At 45.9% G+C, this 16,657-nt stretch overlaps 6 protein-coding genes across 6 annotated transcripts; 3 read left to right on the forward strand and 3 right to left on the reverse strand.

The window, feature by feature from the left end:
- Nucleotides 1-736: 736 nt before the first annotated feature.
- UA08_04779 (hypothetical protein) lies at nt 737-3,227 on the forward strand (the record flags this gene model as incomplete). Its single annotated transcript, XM_020267087.1, has 2 exons — nt 737-840; nt 938-3,227. 2 exons carry the CDS (start codon nt 737-739, stop codon nt 3,225-3,227), a joined length of 2,394 nt encoding a protein of 797 aa, XP_020120114.1.
- A 743-nt stretch (nt 3,228-3,970) lies between these two features.
- Nucleotides 3,971-5,928, forward strand: UA08_04780 (hypothetical protein; the record flags this gene model as incomplete). Its single annotated transcript, XM_020267088.1, has 5 exons — nt 3,971-4,117; nt 4,366-4,934; nt 5,017-5,260; nt 5,544-5,801; nt 5,869-5,928. The coding sequence occupies 5 exons, from the start codon at nt 3,971-3,973 to the stop codon at nt 5,926-5,928; spliced, it is 1,278 nt and encodes a 425-aa protein (XP_020120115.1).
- Nucleotides 5,929-6,457: 529 nt separating this feature from the next.
- On the reverse strand, nt 6,458-7,190 carry UA08_04781 (hypothetical protein; the record flags this gene model as incomplete). Its single annotated transcript, XM_020267089.1, has 2 exons — nt 6,458-6,733; nt 6,810-7,190. The coding sequence occupies 2 exons, from the start codon at nt 7,188-7,190 to the stop codon at nt 6,458-6,460; spliced, it is 657 nt and encodes a 218-aa protein (XP_020120112.1).
- Nucleotides 7,191-7,734: 544 nt separating this feature from the next.
- On the forward strand, nt 7,735-9,042 carry UA08_04782 (hypothetical protein; the record flags this gene model as incomplete). Its single annotated transcript, XM_020267090.1, has 1 exon — nt 7,735-9,042. The coding sequence occupies one exon, from the start codon at nt 7,735-7,737 to the stop codon at nt 9,040-9,042; it is 1,308 nt and encodes a 435-aa protein (XP_020120113.1).
- Nucleotides 9,043-9,277: 235 nt separating this feature from the next.
- On the reverse strand, nt 9,278-11,554 carry UA08_04783 (hypothetical protein; the record flags this gene model as incomplete). Its single annotated transcript, XM_020267091.1, has 1 exon — nt 9,278-11,554. One exon carries the CDS (start codon nt 11,552-11,554, stop codon nt 9,278-9,280), a length of 2,277 nt encoding a protein of 758 aa, XP_020120275.1.
- Nucleotides 11,555-13,215: 1,661 nt separating this feature from the next.
- On the reverse strand, nt 13,216-14,840 carry UA08_04784 (hypothetical protein; the record flags this gene model as incomplete). Its single annotated transcript, XM_020267092.1, has 3 exons — nt 13,216-13,380; nt 13,957-14,312; nt 14,399-14,840. 3 exons carry the CDS (start codon nt 14,838-14,840, stop codon nt 13,216-13,218), a joined length of 963 nt encoding a protein of 320 aa, XP_020120111.1.
- Between the last annotated feature and the right edge of the window lie 1,817 nt (nt 14,841-16,657).

The following is a 16,657-nucleotide window of genomic DNA, read 5'->3' on the forward strand; positions in this document are numbered from 1 at the left end:
CTCCCCCCCCTTCCACCACCCCAACTAAATAATCCCTTCAGGCCTAAAATTACCCCAAGACGCGTCACACCCAGACGCGCCTGGCTCCCTTGCTGCCCCGTCTTCCCACAGCTTATTAGCCTCTTGGTTTCCACCCAGCCCGTTCGCTCCGTTTCAGACCGCGTTTTTTATTTTTATGTATTATTTTAAGTCGCCTCTCCTGCTGACCAGTGACGACCATCGCTAGGCACGTGTCATTTGTACTATCACTCCCACCTCAAAGTCACCTGACCTCGCCCGGTCTTGGCCGCTGCTTCCCAGCTTGGCTCTTGGTGCCTTCCGCCCTTGTCGCCTCCCGCCCATTAGTCATCCCTCGTCTCGCCTCTCACGTGACGTCTCCGGTTTCTTGGCAATATAAATAGGACGTTGGCTGTCCGCTGTTTCTTCCTGTCCATTCGTCGCTTTCCTTCCACTTTCCTAGACTTCGTGCTGCAATTGATCCGTCGCAGCCTTCGCGCCTAGTCACATTGACCTCGCCCCATTCGTGTATTTGAGTGCGCGTGTGAACGAATTACGCGGCGCTCTACTGGTCTAACGTCGCCTATCCAAAAAACAAAAAAGAAGAGTCTAGGCTGTGGTAGTGCAGTATATTGCCACTTCTTCACCCGCCTTTTCTAAATATCTCAAGCGCGAAAATCCGATTGACTACGCCTTTGTGTATTCTGGTCCTTGGGGGACCTGCTCCTCGACATTCATCATGGCTACTCCTCCACCTGAAGGTATCACCACTGTCTTGAAAACAGACAAGCCAGAGCAGCCGCCGACAGTGAAAGATTTGGCAGTAGATTCTACTGTTAATAGGTATGCTTGTTTTACCATTGTTTCCCATCTTCGAAGATTGCCGGCGCATAACTTGTTTTAGTCGTTTAGTTCAGGCTTACGCTAACCATGCGCATAGATCTCCAGATTCTCTTTTCAATGGAGAATCGCATACTGAGAATACAGCTGCAACTACAACTGTCAACGGAACCGCTACAGAGGGAAAGGGAGAATCGATCCCAGCTGTAAACGGACATGCGACTAATCAGCCTTCGCTCACGAACGGAGCGAGTAGTCCGGCAGCCAAGGTTTCGACGCCACCCGTTAATTCAATAAATCCGTCCGTCGAGTTACCGAAGCCGGAAGACACAAGTGAGAAGAAGGAATCAGATACCACGCCACTTCCTACATTTAAAGGCGAAGAGGATTTGAAACCATCGCAGCCCGAAGAGGCCTTGCCAAAGGAGGAATCCAAGGATATTCCAATGAGAGATGCGACTGAACTGCAACAAAATGACGGAGCGACCACCATCGTCACCGATCAAGTGAAGGATTCGGCTCCTATCAAGGAGTCGCCGAAGCCCGCACTTCCTCCTGCCGATGTAGACATGGAAGACGCTCCTCTGTCTCCCACGAAGGTTTCGCGAGAGCGGGAGTTAGATCTTGAAGAAGAGCCCGCTGCGAAGCGCGCGAAAGTGGATGGCGATGTGACCGAAAGTTTGAATACTTCCGCGCCGACGCAGAATTTGCCACCTGCTAAATCCATTGAAACCTCTACTGGCATCACCTCTCTGCAGCACAAATTCCTAGTTAAGTCCCTGACAAGCCTCAAGCGGTCGAACGATTCACGATTTTATCGGGAACCGGTCGATCCCTTGAAGCTGAATATTCCAAGCTACTTCACTGTTATAACTGAACCGATGGATCTGTCGACGATCGAGGCTAAGTTAAAGAAGGGTCAATATACCGCAGTTGCGGATATTGTTTCTGATGTCGAATTGATGACTTCGAATGCCGTCAGATTCAACGGTCCGGATCATATCGTCTCCCAGGAAGGTCAAAGACTGAAAGGCTTGTTTCATAAGCAGTTGGAAAAGCTTCCGAAGCCCGACGAAGTGGAAGAAAAGAAGCCCAAAAAGTCTGCTGCACTACCGAAAGAGCCCGCTCCGCGTCGCGAACCCAGGGTTAACGCTCAGCCTGCTCCCAAGCAACAGAACAACGCCTCTTCCCCCACTTTCGCATTGAACCCCGAGGGCCTGCCAACCATTCGCCGTGATTCTACGAATCCTGACGGACGTCCAAAGCGTGCTATTCATGCACCAAAACGTGACTTGCTCTATTCTGCGAAGCCGAAGAAGAAGAAGTTTCAATGGGAGCTCAAGTTCTGCCAGGAGATCTTGGATGAGCTGCACAAGCCCAAATACTGGGCTATAGCGAGCCCATTCTACTTTCCTGTCGATCCTGTTGCTTTGAACATCCCAACTTACCATAGCGTTATCAAGAAACCAATGGACCTGTCTACCGTTCAGACTAAGTTGAAGGCTGGCCAGTACGAAAATGCAAAGGAAATGGAGTCGGATATACTACAAATGTTCAAGAATTGTTTCAAGTTCAACATCCCTGGAGATCCAACTTATCAAGCAGGGCAAAAGTTTGAAGAAATCTTCAAGGCCAAATGGGCCGCAAAGACCCGATGGCTTGAACAACACGATCCAGACACCCATAATCAGAGTGGTTCTTCAGAGGAAGACAGCGATGAAGAAGAGAGTGAGGATGACGCGGACCAAGAGAAACTGCAAGCCCTTCAAAGGCAGATTGCTGAAATGTCTAAGCAAGTTGAAGCTATCACCCAGAAGAAAAAGAAAACCCCCCCTGTTTCTAAAAAATCTGGAAAGTCAAAGTCTGGCAAAAAGGAATTCAAAAAGAGTTCTAAAGGCGACAAAAGGTCGAAAAGCAGCAAGTCTGAGAAGCGTCACATCACGTATCAAGAGAAGCAGCTTATTTCTAATGGGATTAGCACTCTATCCGATAAAAAGATGCAGGAGGCCCTCAGAATTATCCAGAACAATGTCCCGTCCCTCAAGGGTACTCAAGAGACGGAGATTGAGCTTGACATTGACGAACTGCCAAATGAGGTATTATTGATGTTGCTCAAGTTTGTGAAGAAGAATACGCCGCAAGTTATGGAGGAAGAGGACCATTCTGCGCCAGTCTCGGCAACGGTTCAGTCCAAGCCGAAGAAAAACAAGCCCATGAGCAAATTCGAACAAGAAGCCCAGATCAACATGCTTGAAGGCAGTCTTTCCCGATTCCAGGGTGGTGGTAATGGTGGCACACGCTCACCAGAGCCAGTGCATTCGGTTGAAGATGCTGACAGCTCTGACGGTTCTGATGATGACGATGACTCTGAGGAGAGTGAGGAGGAGTAAAATTTTGACCCTCGACTCTGTCCCAGAAGTTTTGTATGACTTTTCCGTTTCTCTATTTCAAGGATTTTTTTTTTTCTTTTCCTCTTTTTTTCTTATTGGACGGGATGCCTTGATTCGCATCAAAGGCTGAGTTCCATCTTGTACGTGTACATACTCGGTTGGCAAGGGGGTTTAGGCTTTTAATTTGTTTTCACTTTTTCGCTTGTACGGGCGTTTTCAAACCCGCTTTTGCTCGCCCACGCGATGAAATGATGAGGATGGTTGCTTTTTGAATGGGTTACCGGGGTCTTTGCGAGCGTTCTTTTTTTTTATCATTTCGATGTTCGTGGCCCGCTCAACGAAAGTTCCACCTTGTTTTCTTTCTTTTCTCCAGATAAGGTGGGAAGCTTTGAATATGCAAGCTTGGGTGTTTGGATGGCGGGCAGAACCATGTTGTCTTTGATTCTCCCGATGATATACCCTTGATGAAGCTGTCACTTTGTATTACTATGATTTCAATCAACAAAAATATGTTGTGTCTATTATTTGCAAGCAAAACAGTATAAATTTTAAGAAGATGCATGCCTGAAAATTGCTTAGATCTAGCAAGATGTTGTCTGTAGATACTACAAAGTTCGTGATTGGTCCGTTCTGGGCAGTGGCAGCCCGCATAAGCTTAAGTTTATTCCGACCTCTAATCCAACTTCCAGTCCGCAACCATATAAGAACCAAGCAAGCAATCAGTCAGACAATATGATATAATCATGATGATACCCCCTTGCGATCCCTCAATACTCGAAAAGAACCCCCAGTTCAAGAAGCTGCACCAACATCTCACAGGCAATCTTCTCAATGCAGATGGCACTACTCGAGCTGATGCAGACAGCCCGGAGCGAAATTCACTCGCCAAGGTCAGTTGCGCAACAACAGGAGGAAAGTAAAAGTACTTTTTGGAGCTGACAGAAAATTAGGAATTGAAGAGCCTGCAGATAAGGAATGCAAAAAGAAAGATCATCAGACAAGCCGTGCGCCAGATTGCATGCCTCGAGGCGAAATCTTTGGACTCACGCAGTGATGGTGGATTGTCTTATAATGCATGTGTGATCTTTTCCGATTATGGGATAAGAGCTTCTATTTGTTGCTGACTACTAAGAAATAGCTTCGCGAAACCAGCGCAGTTATAGCAACGTTCCTTGATGCGCCATCGAAACTTAATGAATTCGAGGGTGCACCTGAACAAGAGCGACAGGTCTCACTCCTGAACCGCGATATTCAGAATTTCCATGAAAATATCCACGTCTTCATACCCCTGCTATCCGACACAATCTCGTCATGGCTTACCAGCCTGCGCTCAGTTGCCGACGCCGCAGGGAGCTCAACCGCCACCACAAATAATAATATAAGATCAAATGTTCCAGCAGCAAATCAGTCTCGATCACGCATTCGGTCGAGACTATCACTCAACGCTAGGAAAATCCAACCACCACGACTTTCCACGCTACTTGAGCAAAGGATAAGTCGACTCTGCGAACTTCAAATCTCGGAACTGCCAGCCTCTAGACGAATCATGGCCGTCACTGCAGCGAGCCTTCTTGCAGCGCGCGGCGAGGCTATGGAGCGCATGATTGTTCTTCTGGAACGAGCAAAACATGGCGCGCTGTCTAGAGCGACGAAAGCACATGCAGATTACCTAGCGACGGTAGCGGAGTGCATGAACAATAAAGTACAGTACGTAACAAGCATCATTTTCACAATCGAATTTTCATAAATCAAGGAGAAAAGATGGTCTTATTGAGACTATTGTTTACAGGGTAACCAAGCTCGAGACTTTATCCACCATATACACCCCCGAAAGCACAATGGCACTCAAGAACTACCGCACATATTTATACGAGGTCCAGAAGAGTCTTGAGGAGAAGAAGACCATAGCGTCCCAAACATTAGAAGAGTTTGATCAAGTTGGCATTAACAGGAATAACAATAACAGCAAAGCTGCACCAGGACCAATGGCGCATATTGCACGACGATATGGAGATTTGGCAAGAGAAGTGGAAGTTATTCAGATGGAGATAAAGAAATTGAGATATAATTGAATGAAATGTTTCATTTCAATCACTTTCGTATACATGCGAAATGATCACGTGGACCTTTTTTTCGCTCCGCCGGTTCGCCGCAAGATATTTTTTGGCTTCACCAACAAACTTATTCAGAGTGGCGACAACCAGCACCAGACTAATTTCCCCCTCTACTAGATGAACGACAGAGTTATCTTCGAGCTGTGGGTTATACTCATTCAAGGATAAATACATTTCGCGATCCTCTTTTTATGCAAAAAAGGTCCTCGCCACCTCAACCCCGCAATCTACAACTACCCGAAGAAACGAGGAGGAAAAGAAAATGGCGGATGACGACCAAATCTCCATCTACGACGAAATCGAAATCGAGGACATGACATATGATCCCAATCTCGAAATCTATCATTACCCGTGTCCCTGCGGCGACCGATTTGAAATTTCTATCGATTCGCTGCGCGACGGAGAGGAGATTGCTGTTTGTCCGAGTTGTAGTTTGATGATTCGGGTTATTTTCGATGCTGTGAGTGCAGAGCGCTGTCTAGTTCTATCTGAATAATGCTGATTTTTGGGGGGGATTTTTTGTATAGAATGATTTGGTGACGGAAGAAAAGCCAGAAGTTTCTACCGAGGTCAAGGTTCAGGCATGAGTAAAAGAAATGTCCTCCGATGCGAGACAAACCATGGATGAGCAAAACATATGGTGCAGGTCGTTTGTTTTTGTCAAGGCTGGCTGACCGTACGAACCGACCATACGTACAGGCCGTACAGACTTACTCACAAGGTGTTCTCGATGCCTCGAGTCTTCGACTCCCCTCAAATCGCCGATTGTATTTGGACAAGGCAGGTTTACAATCTGAAAATTGGTCATGGGCCGTTCCGATTATGATTGTTGTGGGGGGTTTGATATGCTGCGCCCATTTCCAGGCGCACTCACGATTCACCACGCGAAGGTCTAGAAAGTGTCATAATAAGAAGGCAGCATAAGGCTATACCCCTTCTAAGATGATTGGCAACTACCAAGGTGTTAGCTCCGAGGAACGAGTCAGCGGAGCGACTGTTGAGTTATTGTTGGGTTGAGGTATTGGCTATGAAATCAAATAATCAACATTTTCTCGCTTCACCTAAAGATAATCGATTCAAGCTGCTATGTCATAGTATACAACACGGATATCAATATTAATCTTCCTGCACCGAGTAGAGGTCCTCCGGCAACGACAAGGTCAATTCATCATTCAATAAATCCGTCAAATTGGATCCGTCGCGCAAATAGATCCATTGCCCATTGATAAAGCCTCGAGTATCCTGTTTTTCATACATCTTATCCCCTTGAAGAACCCAGTCGTAGCGTTTGGGACCGGAAATTGGCGAGCTCAGCCAGATTTGATGGTTTGGCGGTTGCTTATTGAGGACGTATGTGCCGACTCCAGGGACGATGATATTGAGGACACCGGCCTAGGTGAAAGATTAGCAATCAGCAATCGCATCGTCGCGGAAAGAAAAACAGAGACCCTAGAGAATGATAACATACACTGTACTCGGCCTCCACATCTGAACCGTCCTCCTGCACTCGCTCTACTTCGGCCAATAACACCTCTAGATAATGTTCTGAGACCTCATGGTAATCCTTGTCGGACAAAGGGGTTGCTTCAACAACATAATTGCCGTTGGTTGGCTGTGGGTTTGGTGGTTTCGGGTCAGACGAGTCTGGCGTAATCCCCTTGTGGACGGCCGGGGTTGAATGGAAGTTGCGGCAAGGACTCGAAGCCTTGTTCTTCTGCTGGATGAAATGGCTCGGTGTTTGAAGCTGTTGAAGCGCAACAACACGCGGTCTTGATGAGGAGTTGTTGGCTGCAGGAGCTGCGCTGCGCTGCAGGCGGAAGAGTGAAGCTCGTGTGGTTCGGGAAAGCATTGTGCAAAACTGACTGCTGGCTTTGGAAGATGCTGAAGGAATTGCTATGACTTTAAGGTATAAGTCTCTCACGCAATGCGGATGTTGTGGCTAACTACCAAGGTAGTTAACTCTGAGGGGAAAGATGATATAATCGTCATATGCAACGTTACCGACGAATAAATTACGCTGTATTAGTATGTATCGATACTCGTCATTTATTTACAGCCACAGCTGACTGTCAAGACTCACCTCAACAATTTTATGTTTTCTTGCAACTGTCCTCGATAAAGACAAATTCGTCTACGAGAGGGAAGTATTGCGATTGAACTAGTAACACCCATGTTCGTATCGACTTTTGGCTGAATTCACATCTGAAACCGCATTCTGACATCACAGTACGCATGTATGCCAACATCAATCATAACGGATAATGCGCATATTGCTTGGGCATCGAGGCTCACAGTATATCAGAAACATTTATCCAGCCACGAACCAAGTCAGTACTGCCTCTGTCCCGCCAATCCTAGTTTCAACGACACGAAAGATGGCCTCGGTCACGACCATGCCTGCAAGCTCCACCCCCGATCAACAGCAGCAGCAGCAGAACGAACATACCATACAGACGAAGAAGCAGAAGAGACCTGCTCTTACGCACTTTTTGTGTCTCCCACTTGTCTCAGAGACCTCCTTACCTCTACTAGAGGTCTCGTTAATCAACTTCAAGCGCAGCATTCCACCCAGACGCAAAACTCTAGATGATCATCCGGCAAAACCACGTCCGCAACTTTTCCCAGACTCTGCAGTCCGACCATTAGGTACTCTCCATTTGACCTTGGGCGTCATGAGTCTGCCAACGCCAGCACGCGTTGAAGAAGCTGCGGAACTGCTACGGTCATTAGACGTGGGTCGATTATTGCAAGAGGTGGAGTCAGAACTCTCAGACTCCAACAAAAACAACAATAGAAATTACCACGGGGAAAAGGAGGATATTCAGACTACGCAGAGTCATAGTCTACCAATTTCAGTATCTCTAGAGTCTTTGGAATCACTGCCTAGAGCAAAAACAGCAACTGTACTGTATGCTCATCCAATAGATCCAACGTCTCGATTACACCCATTTGCAGTCAAGATTCGCAATGAATTTGTGAATGCGGGCTTCATCGAACAGGATTTTGTCAAGCAACGACCCAAGAAAAGTAAAGACAAAAAAAGTAGAGCTCCGAAAAAGCCTCCTGCACACAGTGGCAATGGCGTTGACAACGATAATGGAAACGGAAATATCATGGCTGCAGAATCCGAAAAAGAGTGCCTTCTACAACAAAAGCCCAAATTCAGACCATTATTGCTACATGCTACTCTTGTCAATACGATCTACGCCTGCCGCGGGCCAAATCCTCATCATAGCAGCGGAGCAAGGAAACGCCGCAAGTTTAATGGGCCTTTGACATTCGACGCTCGCGACATCCTAGCACATTATCGCGATTTTTATACTGACGGTACATGCATGCAAGAGAAACAACCTCCTACCGATGACATATTCGAAACTGGAACACCTTTAGATCTTGCCCGCGATGGCACAACGGGGCAAAGTGATGACGACGACGATGAATCTGCGTCATTATCGTCAGAAGAGGAAGCTCATCCGTCTAAAGCCATTATCCAGCAGCTACCGGAGCATGGAAAGGGTGATCATGCTATTCCGCAGTCGCAAACCTTAAAGCACCCCTTCATCTGGGCAAGAAATGTTCCAATTGAGAGGCTGTGTATCTGTGAAATGGGTGCTAAGAAACCAAATGAAAACAGCGGTTCTTTGGCTGCAAGGTTGGGCCAGGAATATCGTGTTGTGGCAGAGAAGAAGCTGTTCGAATGAGTTGGAATAATGTTTGTTTTATATAATCGGGAATTATGGTTACAGGATGAGAGGGTATTGAATGATTTTCATATTTGGATAAATCAAATTTGTACTCCAGCCCGTGCTTATATACAACCTATTATATAGATAATGCTTCTGAAACTGCCTTTGGTATACATTATTCTTCTAACACGCTCATTTGCTCATCAATTCGTGAGGGAGGGGAAACAGCTGTCCGCTTAAAGTATGAAAACTACCTCACTTTACTCATAATCGTCTCTAGGCCCCTCTCAACGTTCAATTCTGCAGCCCTAGCTTTGATAGAACTGACCATTGAACGCTCGAAATCGTCACGCGTGCGAAGCACAGCCTCTACCCAGGACAGCTGTAAGTCCCAATACTCGTACTTCAATGCCTCGTACACATTCACCACTCCAGCACCCTTTTCGGCTTCTAGCAGCCGAACAAGCCAGTCGACAAGCCGCCATTTATTTTTAATGGTGGCTTGAAATGAGTCGGGGAATTTCTGAAAGAAATCAAAGACGGTAAGGATGTCGTCTTTGAATTTCTCTGTGAAAGGATCCTGGCGGCGGAATTTGACCCCGCGGTTGCGAATTGCAGATAAATAGCGTACGAGAAGCTCGTCTGATAGCTCTTCAATTAAAATTTCCGTGAGCGAAGGGTGTAAAATAGATCCATAGTCTGAAATATAGTCCTCAAAAGTTGAGGTCATTCGCTTGATTGCAAATTCTCCGTACCATTTGGCAGTGAAGAAATCAGGAAGTGTGGTGCGGAAATCGACTTCGAAGATAAGATTGACAAATTGACTGAGGCAGTGAGTGCTTAGATCCACATATCCGTTTCGAAGAGCGTCGATTTCAACTGCAGCTCGTTCATCCATGTAGTTTGGAGTAACAAGCGACTCGATATCACGTTTGAACCGAGTGAGATAGCCGACTTGCCCGGTTTCTTCATTGTCGTCAATGCATGCAATCTGATCGTTTGCCACGGCAACCAACCAGTCTTGTAGAGGCTGCAAACCTTCCACATGCTCTGGGCTGGCGTTGCTATATTTGGCACACTCTTCATCAAAAACTATCTGCCAATCTGTTTGTCGAGATTTCAAAGCTCGGAACATCGAGTCCATGATGCCTTCTATGACATCGGCGCGGTCAGATGCCGATGCTGCGCCGACTTGTTCGTTGAGCATTCGCCACATATCTCCCAATGTTTTGGTGCGGAAGTAGCCATCTGAATTCGTCTCCAAGGCGTCAGAGGAACGCTCGAGAAGTGCTTTCTTGTCAGTAGCGAAGATACGATTCATCCATTCGTCCACAGCATTGAGGATGACGCTCTGCCATTGGCGAATCAGCTCAGGCTCGCGGTCATCCAGAATATTCGGCGTCAAATCCGCTGGTTTCCAGCCCAGCTTTGACATTTTCTTGTAATATTTCGGCAACCAATGAAGAATGACCAGTAAGTTGTCTGGCGGTAATTCGGGATCATCCACAAGCCCAATAAAGAAATCATGCATCATCTGGTGGTATATATTTTTATATGTACTGTATATCTTCCACTTCTTCGGCATGAGCTGTTGCATCCCTTGCTGGACGGTGAACAAATCGTTAAAGAACCACTTGAGGCTCTTCTCAAGACTATCGGGATCTCCCAGGAAGTCTTCTTTGCTTGCATCAAACTGGCTTTGGGCGTAAAACTCAATAGCCTTGATAAACTTTTCTTTGTAGCCTCTAACCGTCTTTGGTCCTATGTTCATAGAGTTGAATCTGTTTGCAAGTTCCTCATGATCTCTCTGAGCCTCCTGCAGAGCTCGTACCTGAGCATCATTTTTCTCCTCCTTCGCGATTACAATAGCCAGTCTCACTACCATGCCGTTGTTGTCCGACTGCAGAAGTGGAATGAGATTCATACAGGCGGTTCCCACGTGGTCATCAAACCAATCGATAACTGAGTCGAGACCCTGGAAGTAATCAAGCAGCGTGGTCTCACTACTCTGATCCCTGGCTCTTCTGATTTGGTCCAGAGCCTCATCACGAAAATCCCGCAACTGGGATATCAACATATGCGCTTTGAGGAGATTGGGCTGGTTCTCGAGATCATCATCATCATCACGAAGCAAATCTTCTGCCCTTGCAAGATCTGACCCAAAATTCTCCAGTCCCTTTTTCATCATGACCACAGCTTCAAAATTCCGTTGTATCCTTGCGAGCTTGTCGATTTGCGAGAAGTCTTCCACCGTCGCCTGCGACTCGGCACATAATTTATCGATACCTTGGAGCTCATCGCGCGTTTTTGAGACCTGACGCTGGCCTTCAGTCAGAACAGCCAAGCTTTGCTGCACATGTTCGAGTTGATCTCGCAGACCTTCGCGTAGCTGCGCGTCTACCGCCGCCTTCTTGCGCTGGTATTCGAGTTTCAATGAAGGTATCTTATCCAAGTCTTCCGGATGTCGTAATAGCTCCGCAAGCCGCGGAATGGCAACTGCATTCTCAAGCGCCTCGGTTCCTACCATTGTGAATCTTGAGGGCTGCCAGTCGTTTTCCGTATTTCCGGACGTCCCTATGGTTAATCTCACAGATCCCAGGCACTGGTAGACGACTGGGTAATTGTCCGGACTTTCAATGCTTGGAATGGAACATCATCTGGTCTCCGTTATCGAACCAAATGCTGTGGAAGAACACATTCGAGTCAAAGAACCCGAACTCTGTATCTTTCTCTGCTTCTCTAGTCTCGCGATGCAGCTAGAGGTGAGGCCCAATCAAACATGTGGCCTAGCTTGACTCGAAGTCACATGACTCACCGCCTTCCTCTTGTAATTACTACGTATCCGCTAGTTAGCCAAGTCAAATACCTAGTTGTAATCAGCAACTACCCAAGTTTTGTCGACTATTTCGTGCTCTCTTGTTTGATATAGAAGATCATTCAGTCAACTGTGACTCCTGCTACTGGTCACTACGTGGTCACTTCGGCTAGTTGTGGATTTTGCTCATAGAAACTAATCTACCAATAGAGCAGAGCAGGGAAATTGATATGGATAAGTCAATCAATACGCCCACCTTTTGAAGGTGAGAGCAGACATTCAAGAAGCCCAGATATTAATACGTGATGGCACATACTTCCAATTGGGCTCAACTGCTTTAAACTAACCGCAGAAGAAGTCCAAAGGAACCCGTGCTAGGTGAGGATTGGATGAAGGAGTTGAAATAAGTGAAACAAATCCGATAGCCCCTTTCTCTTTATCTAAAAGAAAGTAAAGGGATGAATATAGCTCGTTACTGGCAATTACAGGGGCAGCTGTTTACTTATAAATGTCAAAGGTCACTGTTACTAGATTGACGTTTATGAGTAGATAGCCTTTTTTTTTTGGTCAGTGGTGATGCTATTTTTCTCTCCACTGTAGGTTGTTACCACCTCACTACTTCGCCCTGGTTATTATCAACTAGTCGCACAGCCTACCTTCAAATCTACCACCTTAGCACTCTTCCTCGCTGTCTTTAATATTCATGCAGATTACAACTACACTACACTACCTTCATAAGCGAAAACCTATCCAAGCAATAGGGCCAAATGGATGGCCCTGCGTTGGCCTGCAAAAATGTTAGCGATCCAGAGGGGGTTAGGGGATAGTTAGTATGCCAGTGTAGTCGTTTTATATATCGCGCCTAGAAGATAGAGGATTGTTGGCTAACCAGCAGCGGAGAGCCATTCTCCGCCATATGTACTCAGAAAATTAGATGGATTTCTAATGGTGTATATTTTTCATTACAGTATCTTAAGTGCTCTCCCAGGTACGTACAAACAAACCAGCCAACCAACTAGAGCGAAGAAAAGCCAAACGTCCATGTTGGGAATATCTTCACAGATGTCTTCACATATTAACATAACACGTTTTTACGGGCCCCAATTATCTGATAAGACTGCATCTTGAAACCAGTCAAACTGTAGGTTACAGACCTAGTAACAGGGTCCAAAGTAACAGCACAACCGGTGTTCGACCAGATTCTCACCCCCAAATTTCCACTGTTGTCAGAGTCGAAGCCCTCAGCTCCGCCGGAACCTACTGACGTGCAAGCTGTTGCTCCGCCAGAGCCTGCTCCACCAAGGTAACTTGAACAGAACTGATCACTGTCGAATGAAACTTCCCACACAACTGCCGCAGCATCTGTATTATTCCTAGTCGCGTTGAGTGGCGCAGACCAAATGGATTTCGTCGCGAATAGCGTCGTATGAATAGCTCCGAATGACATGGTTTTGAATCAGCAGGCGGAGAAGAGGTCTGAAAGAGGAGAGGGCTTCTAGATTGACAGGTGCTTCTACGAGGATTTCGTTCTCTCTTGGCTAGATAATGAGTTTGTTAGCTTCTTGCTTGCTAGACGTCCTCGAATAGAAGATTTTTTAATGGGGTTTTTGTACATCAAGCAGGTTACCTGCTGGAAATTGCTCTGCAAGATCTGTAGAATTGTGGACATTTTGAGTTGAAATTCGCACAGGTGCACCGTACAGTATATATATGATCCCAAAAACTTGTCGATGGGCGATTTCTCCAAGAGTACGGACGCCAAACTTCAAGTAGTGAAAAATACCAAAGGCCTAGCGGTCTACGAGTACGCCAGCTTATCGGTATATAGCAACATATCTACAGCCGACGCGATCAAGAATTTCCCCCATACCAAGTCACGAACAGAATTAGACCTTCGTCATCATAAAGGAGCGAGTCTGACCGCCCTACATTGACCCCAGATTGAGCGGTAAATGTAGGTATTGAGCACTCTAGCGAGATCAACTAGCGTCTAGCCGGAAAGAATATCTAATCCCTTCTCTTCGACAATAGATTATCCTGCGTATAAGAACAACAGTCATAATGAGCATTCAAGCCAACTAATTGGAATGAGGAAATGAAGAAAACAATCTTACCAACACCGCAGTCGGCATCATAACATTAGACAATCGTACGATAGATGAATATTCTCCCCTCCAAATCCTGCCATTGGCACCTTGAAGAACATCGTTCACCACTTTCTCAGCGAATGCCTTAACAGACATCCGTTTTAAGCCATCATTATCAGCCCCAGCCGCTAGATCAATGATCTGTTTTCGAGCAGCAAAATATCGCGATGACTCTGGCAACTCTGGGACAGGAGAGTTCCGCATAATATTTGTATCGACAGCGCCTGCGATGACTGATACGACCCGAACACCGAAAGGACTGAGTTCGAGACGTAGGGTTTCGCCAAACATTACCAGAGCAGCCTTGGATGCGTTGTAAACAGCTTTTAGGGACATGTATATCAGCGTATGTCATAATGTGGGTAGGTAGGTAGGTTAGATAGATGTGTAGGACGTAAAAGAAACATACTCATGTATGGCGTATACCAATAACCCGAGATACTTGCCATATTTACAATAACTCCTTTTACCGCAATCACCATGTCCACAAAGGCCTGGGTCACCGCGAACACGCCCCAGAAATTAACGTCGAACATCCGTCTTGCTTCCTCTTCCACAATATCCGTCATGGGCATTGTATATTGCTGACCGGAGTTGTTAACTAGGATGTCCAACCCTCGTCCGTCCGTCAAAGCGGCTACGCTTTTCACTGCTTCCTGGATGCTAGTCTTAGACGTAACATCCAGTGCCAACAAATGAATGTTTGGTAAGGCACCAAGGTCGCTCATTTTTGAGATGTCGCGTGCTGTCGCAAAGACGATAAATCCTTTGCGCTGGAAGATTAGGGCTAAACCATGACCGATGCCGCCGGTGCTGCAGCCGGTGATTAAGACAGACTTTGGTGACGACATTGATGACATGCTATTGTTAAGATATAAAAAAACAAAGACGTAAAAGAAGTTCTGAGAAGAAGAAGAAAGTAAAGGTCTTTCCCCCCCTCCCTTTATGAGGTCGTGGACGAGGTGCTCGAAGTGCTTCTTTGTCATTTCCATAATTGCCTAACTCGGAAAACATGATTATAGAGCTAGACCATTTACAGGCTAGCGCGTCATCACCTTGCATAACCCTAAGACCAAATTGGGAAGGCCCTATTCAACGTTCTCGTAGTCGATGTTGATGATGTCGTTGATATGAAATATTGTCGAATACTGTAGAATGGAAAGGAAAGAAAGGGACTACTTAACTATCACAGAATTGCAATGGAAACTATAACTAGCTCTGCCTACCTATTTCTGTCTATCAGGATTAGGATATGCTTATACTTAAACATGTGCTACCGCAAAGCTGGTAGGGCTATTAGTACGATTGTGTGACGTTTTAATGGAATAGGTGTCAAGGATTGACTCAGAGACACGGATCATTATTGTAAGAAAGGGGCTTGCAGCAGTCCTACATGGAACAAGTTATGAGACTTATGATGATCTCTTGGGAAACTCTTACTCCCCCCGTTTATGATCCTATATGGGAATTTCATTGGGTTTTATTGGTGACTTGAGTTGGAAGTAATATTGTCCTTGTTTTAACACCACTATTCATGGTTATATGCGGATGATCTACTTAACTGACTCTTTACAAGGTGTTTCCAAGACCAGTAGACGTCTCAAATATATCTTTTTCAATGGAATGTTCCGTAGGCAGTGGCCCTGATCAAAATCTTCAAGCTCGAGGCAATCCACCATGCCAAACTCAACTCTACTTTCATCATATGGTCAAAACCATGCTAGCGGACATTATGCTCAAGAACTTCATCTTCAATTTGAGCCATCTCCTTCTTCAAACAGGGCATGATTTTTGTGTTCAGGGTTTGTAGGTATTTTCGTTTCACATTCTGTAGAATCGCCAGTACATAACGTCGTGACGAGAACCTCTTGCTCTTACTGATTGCCTCCAGTCTGGTGCATAATTGATATTATCCTCTAAAATCTCATGAAATTCAGGAACAAGGTTGGACGAGACTCTCTGACGCCAGTAGGAATATGGAATGGCAGTTTGGAACGCGATTTCCAGGTCTAAGATTTCTTTGCATTCAAGCCGATCCATCATCTGATAATACAATAGTTCAGGCGGTAAGTCATATATTTCTGGTTTCTTTCGGTTTCCTGGATTGCGCAAGATCATGCGTCTTGATCTCCCTGCTTTGGGCGATGATCCTCTTCACCACCGGAACCCTATACGGATCTTTTAATTCTTCACGAGAGTCAATATATCTATAGAGTGCCTTAGCTTCTGTATTTCTTGTTAGCTTCAATTATGCCTAGGTATTAATATGCGTGGTTCATGTTCCAGGGCCCTTACTCGATACGCGAATGGGAAGATGTCTAATAGTTCTGCCATCCTGTCGGGTAATCTCTCTGGCATTCCGCAATGATATTGCTGTAAATAGCTTAAAATTGTCCTCAATAGTCGAACCCATGTTAATAGATCCAATTTCCAGCAACTCATATGCACTGCAAACGGTAGTTCACGACGATCACTCTTCCATGAGACTGTACCCATCCGCCAGCAAATATCGTCAGAAGAACAGAATTTTGTAAGAGGTATATCGTCCCGAGATATAGCCCTGTCTGCCCGCTTTGCTATAAAGGCTTTATTGCAGTTCTATCGGCACTGACGACCGGCCCCATGATTCGTAGGTGAAATACCCTATACCGGAAAGCCAGAGATTCTC

The sequence above is a fragment of the Talaromyces atroroseus genome, assembly GCF_001907595.1.
Source record: "Talaromyces atroroseus strain IBT 11181 chromosome Unknown scaffold_5, whole genome shotgun sequence".
In the NCBI taxonomy this organism is placed as follows: Eukaryota; Fungi; Ascomycota; class Eurotiomycetes; order Eurotiales; family Trichocomaceae; genus Talaromyces; species Talaromyces atroroseus.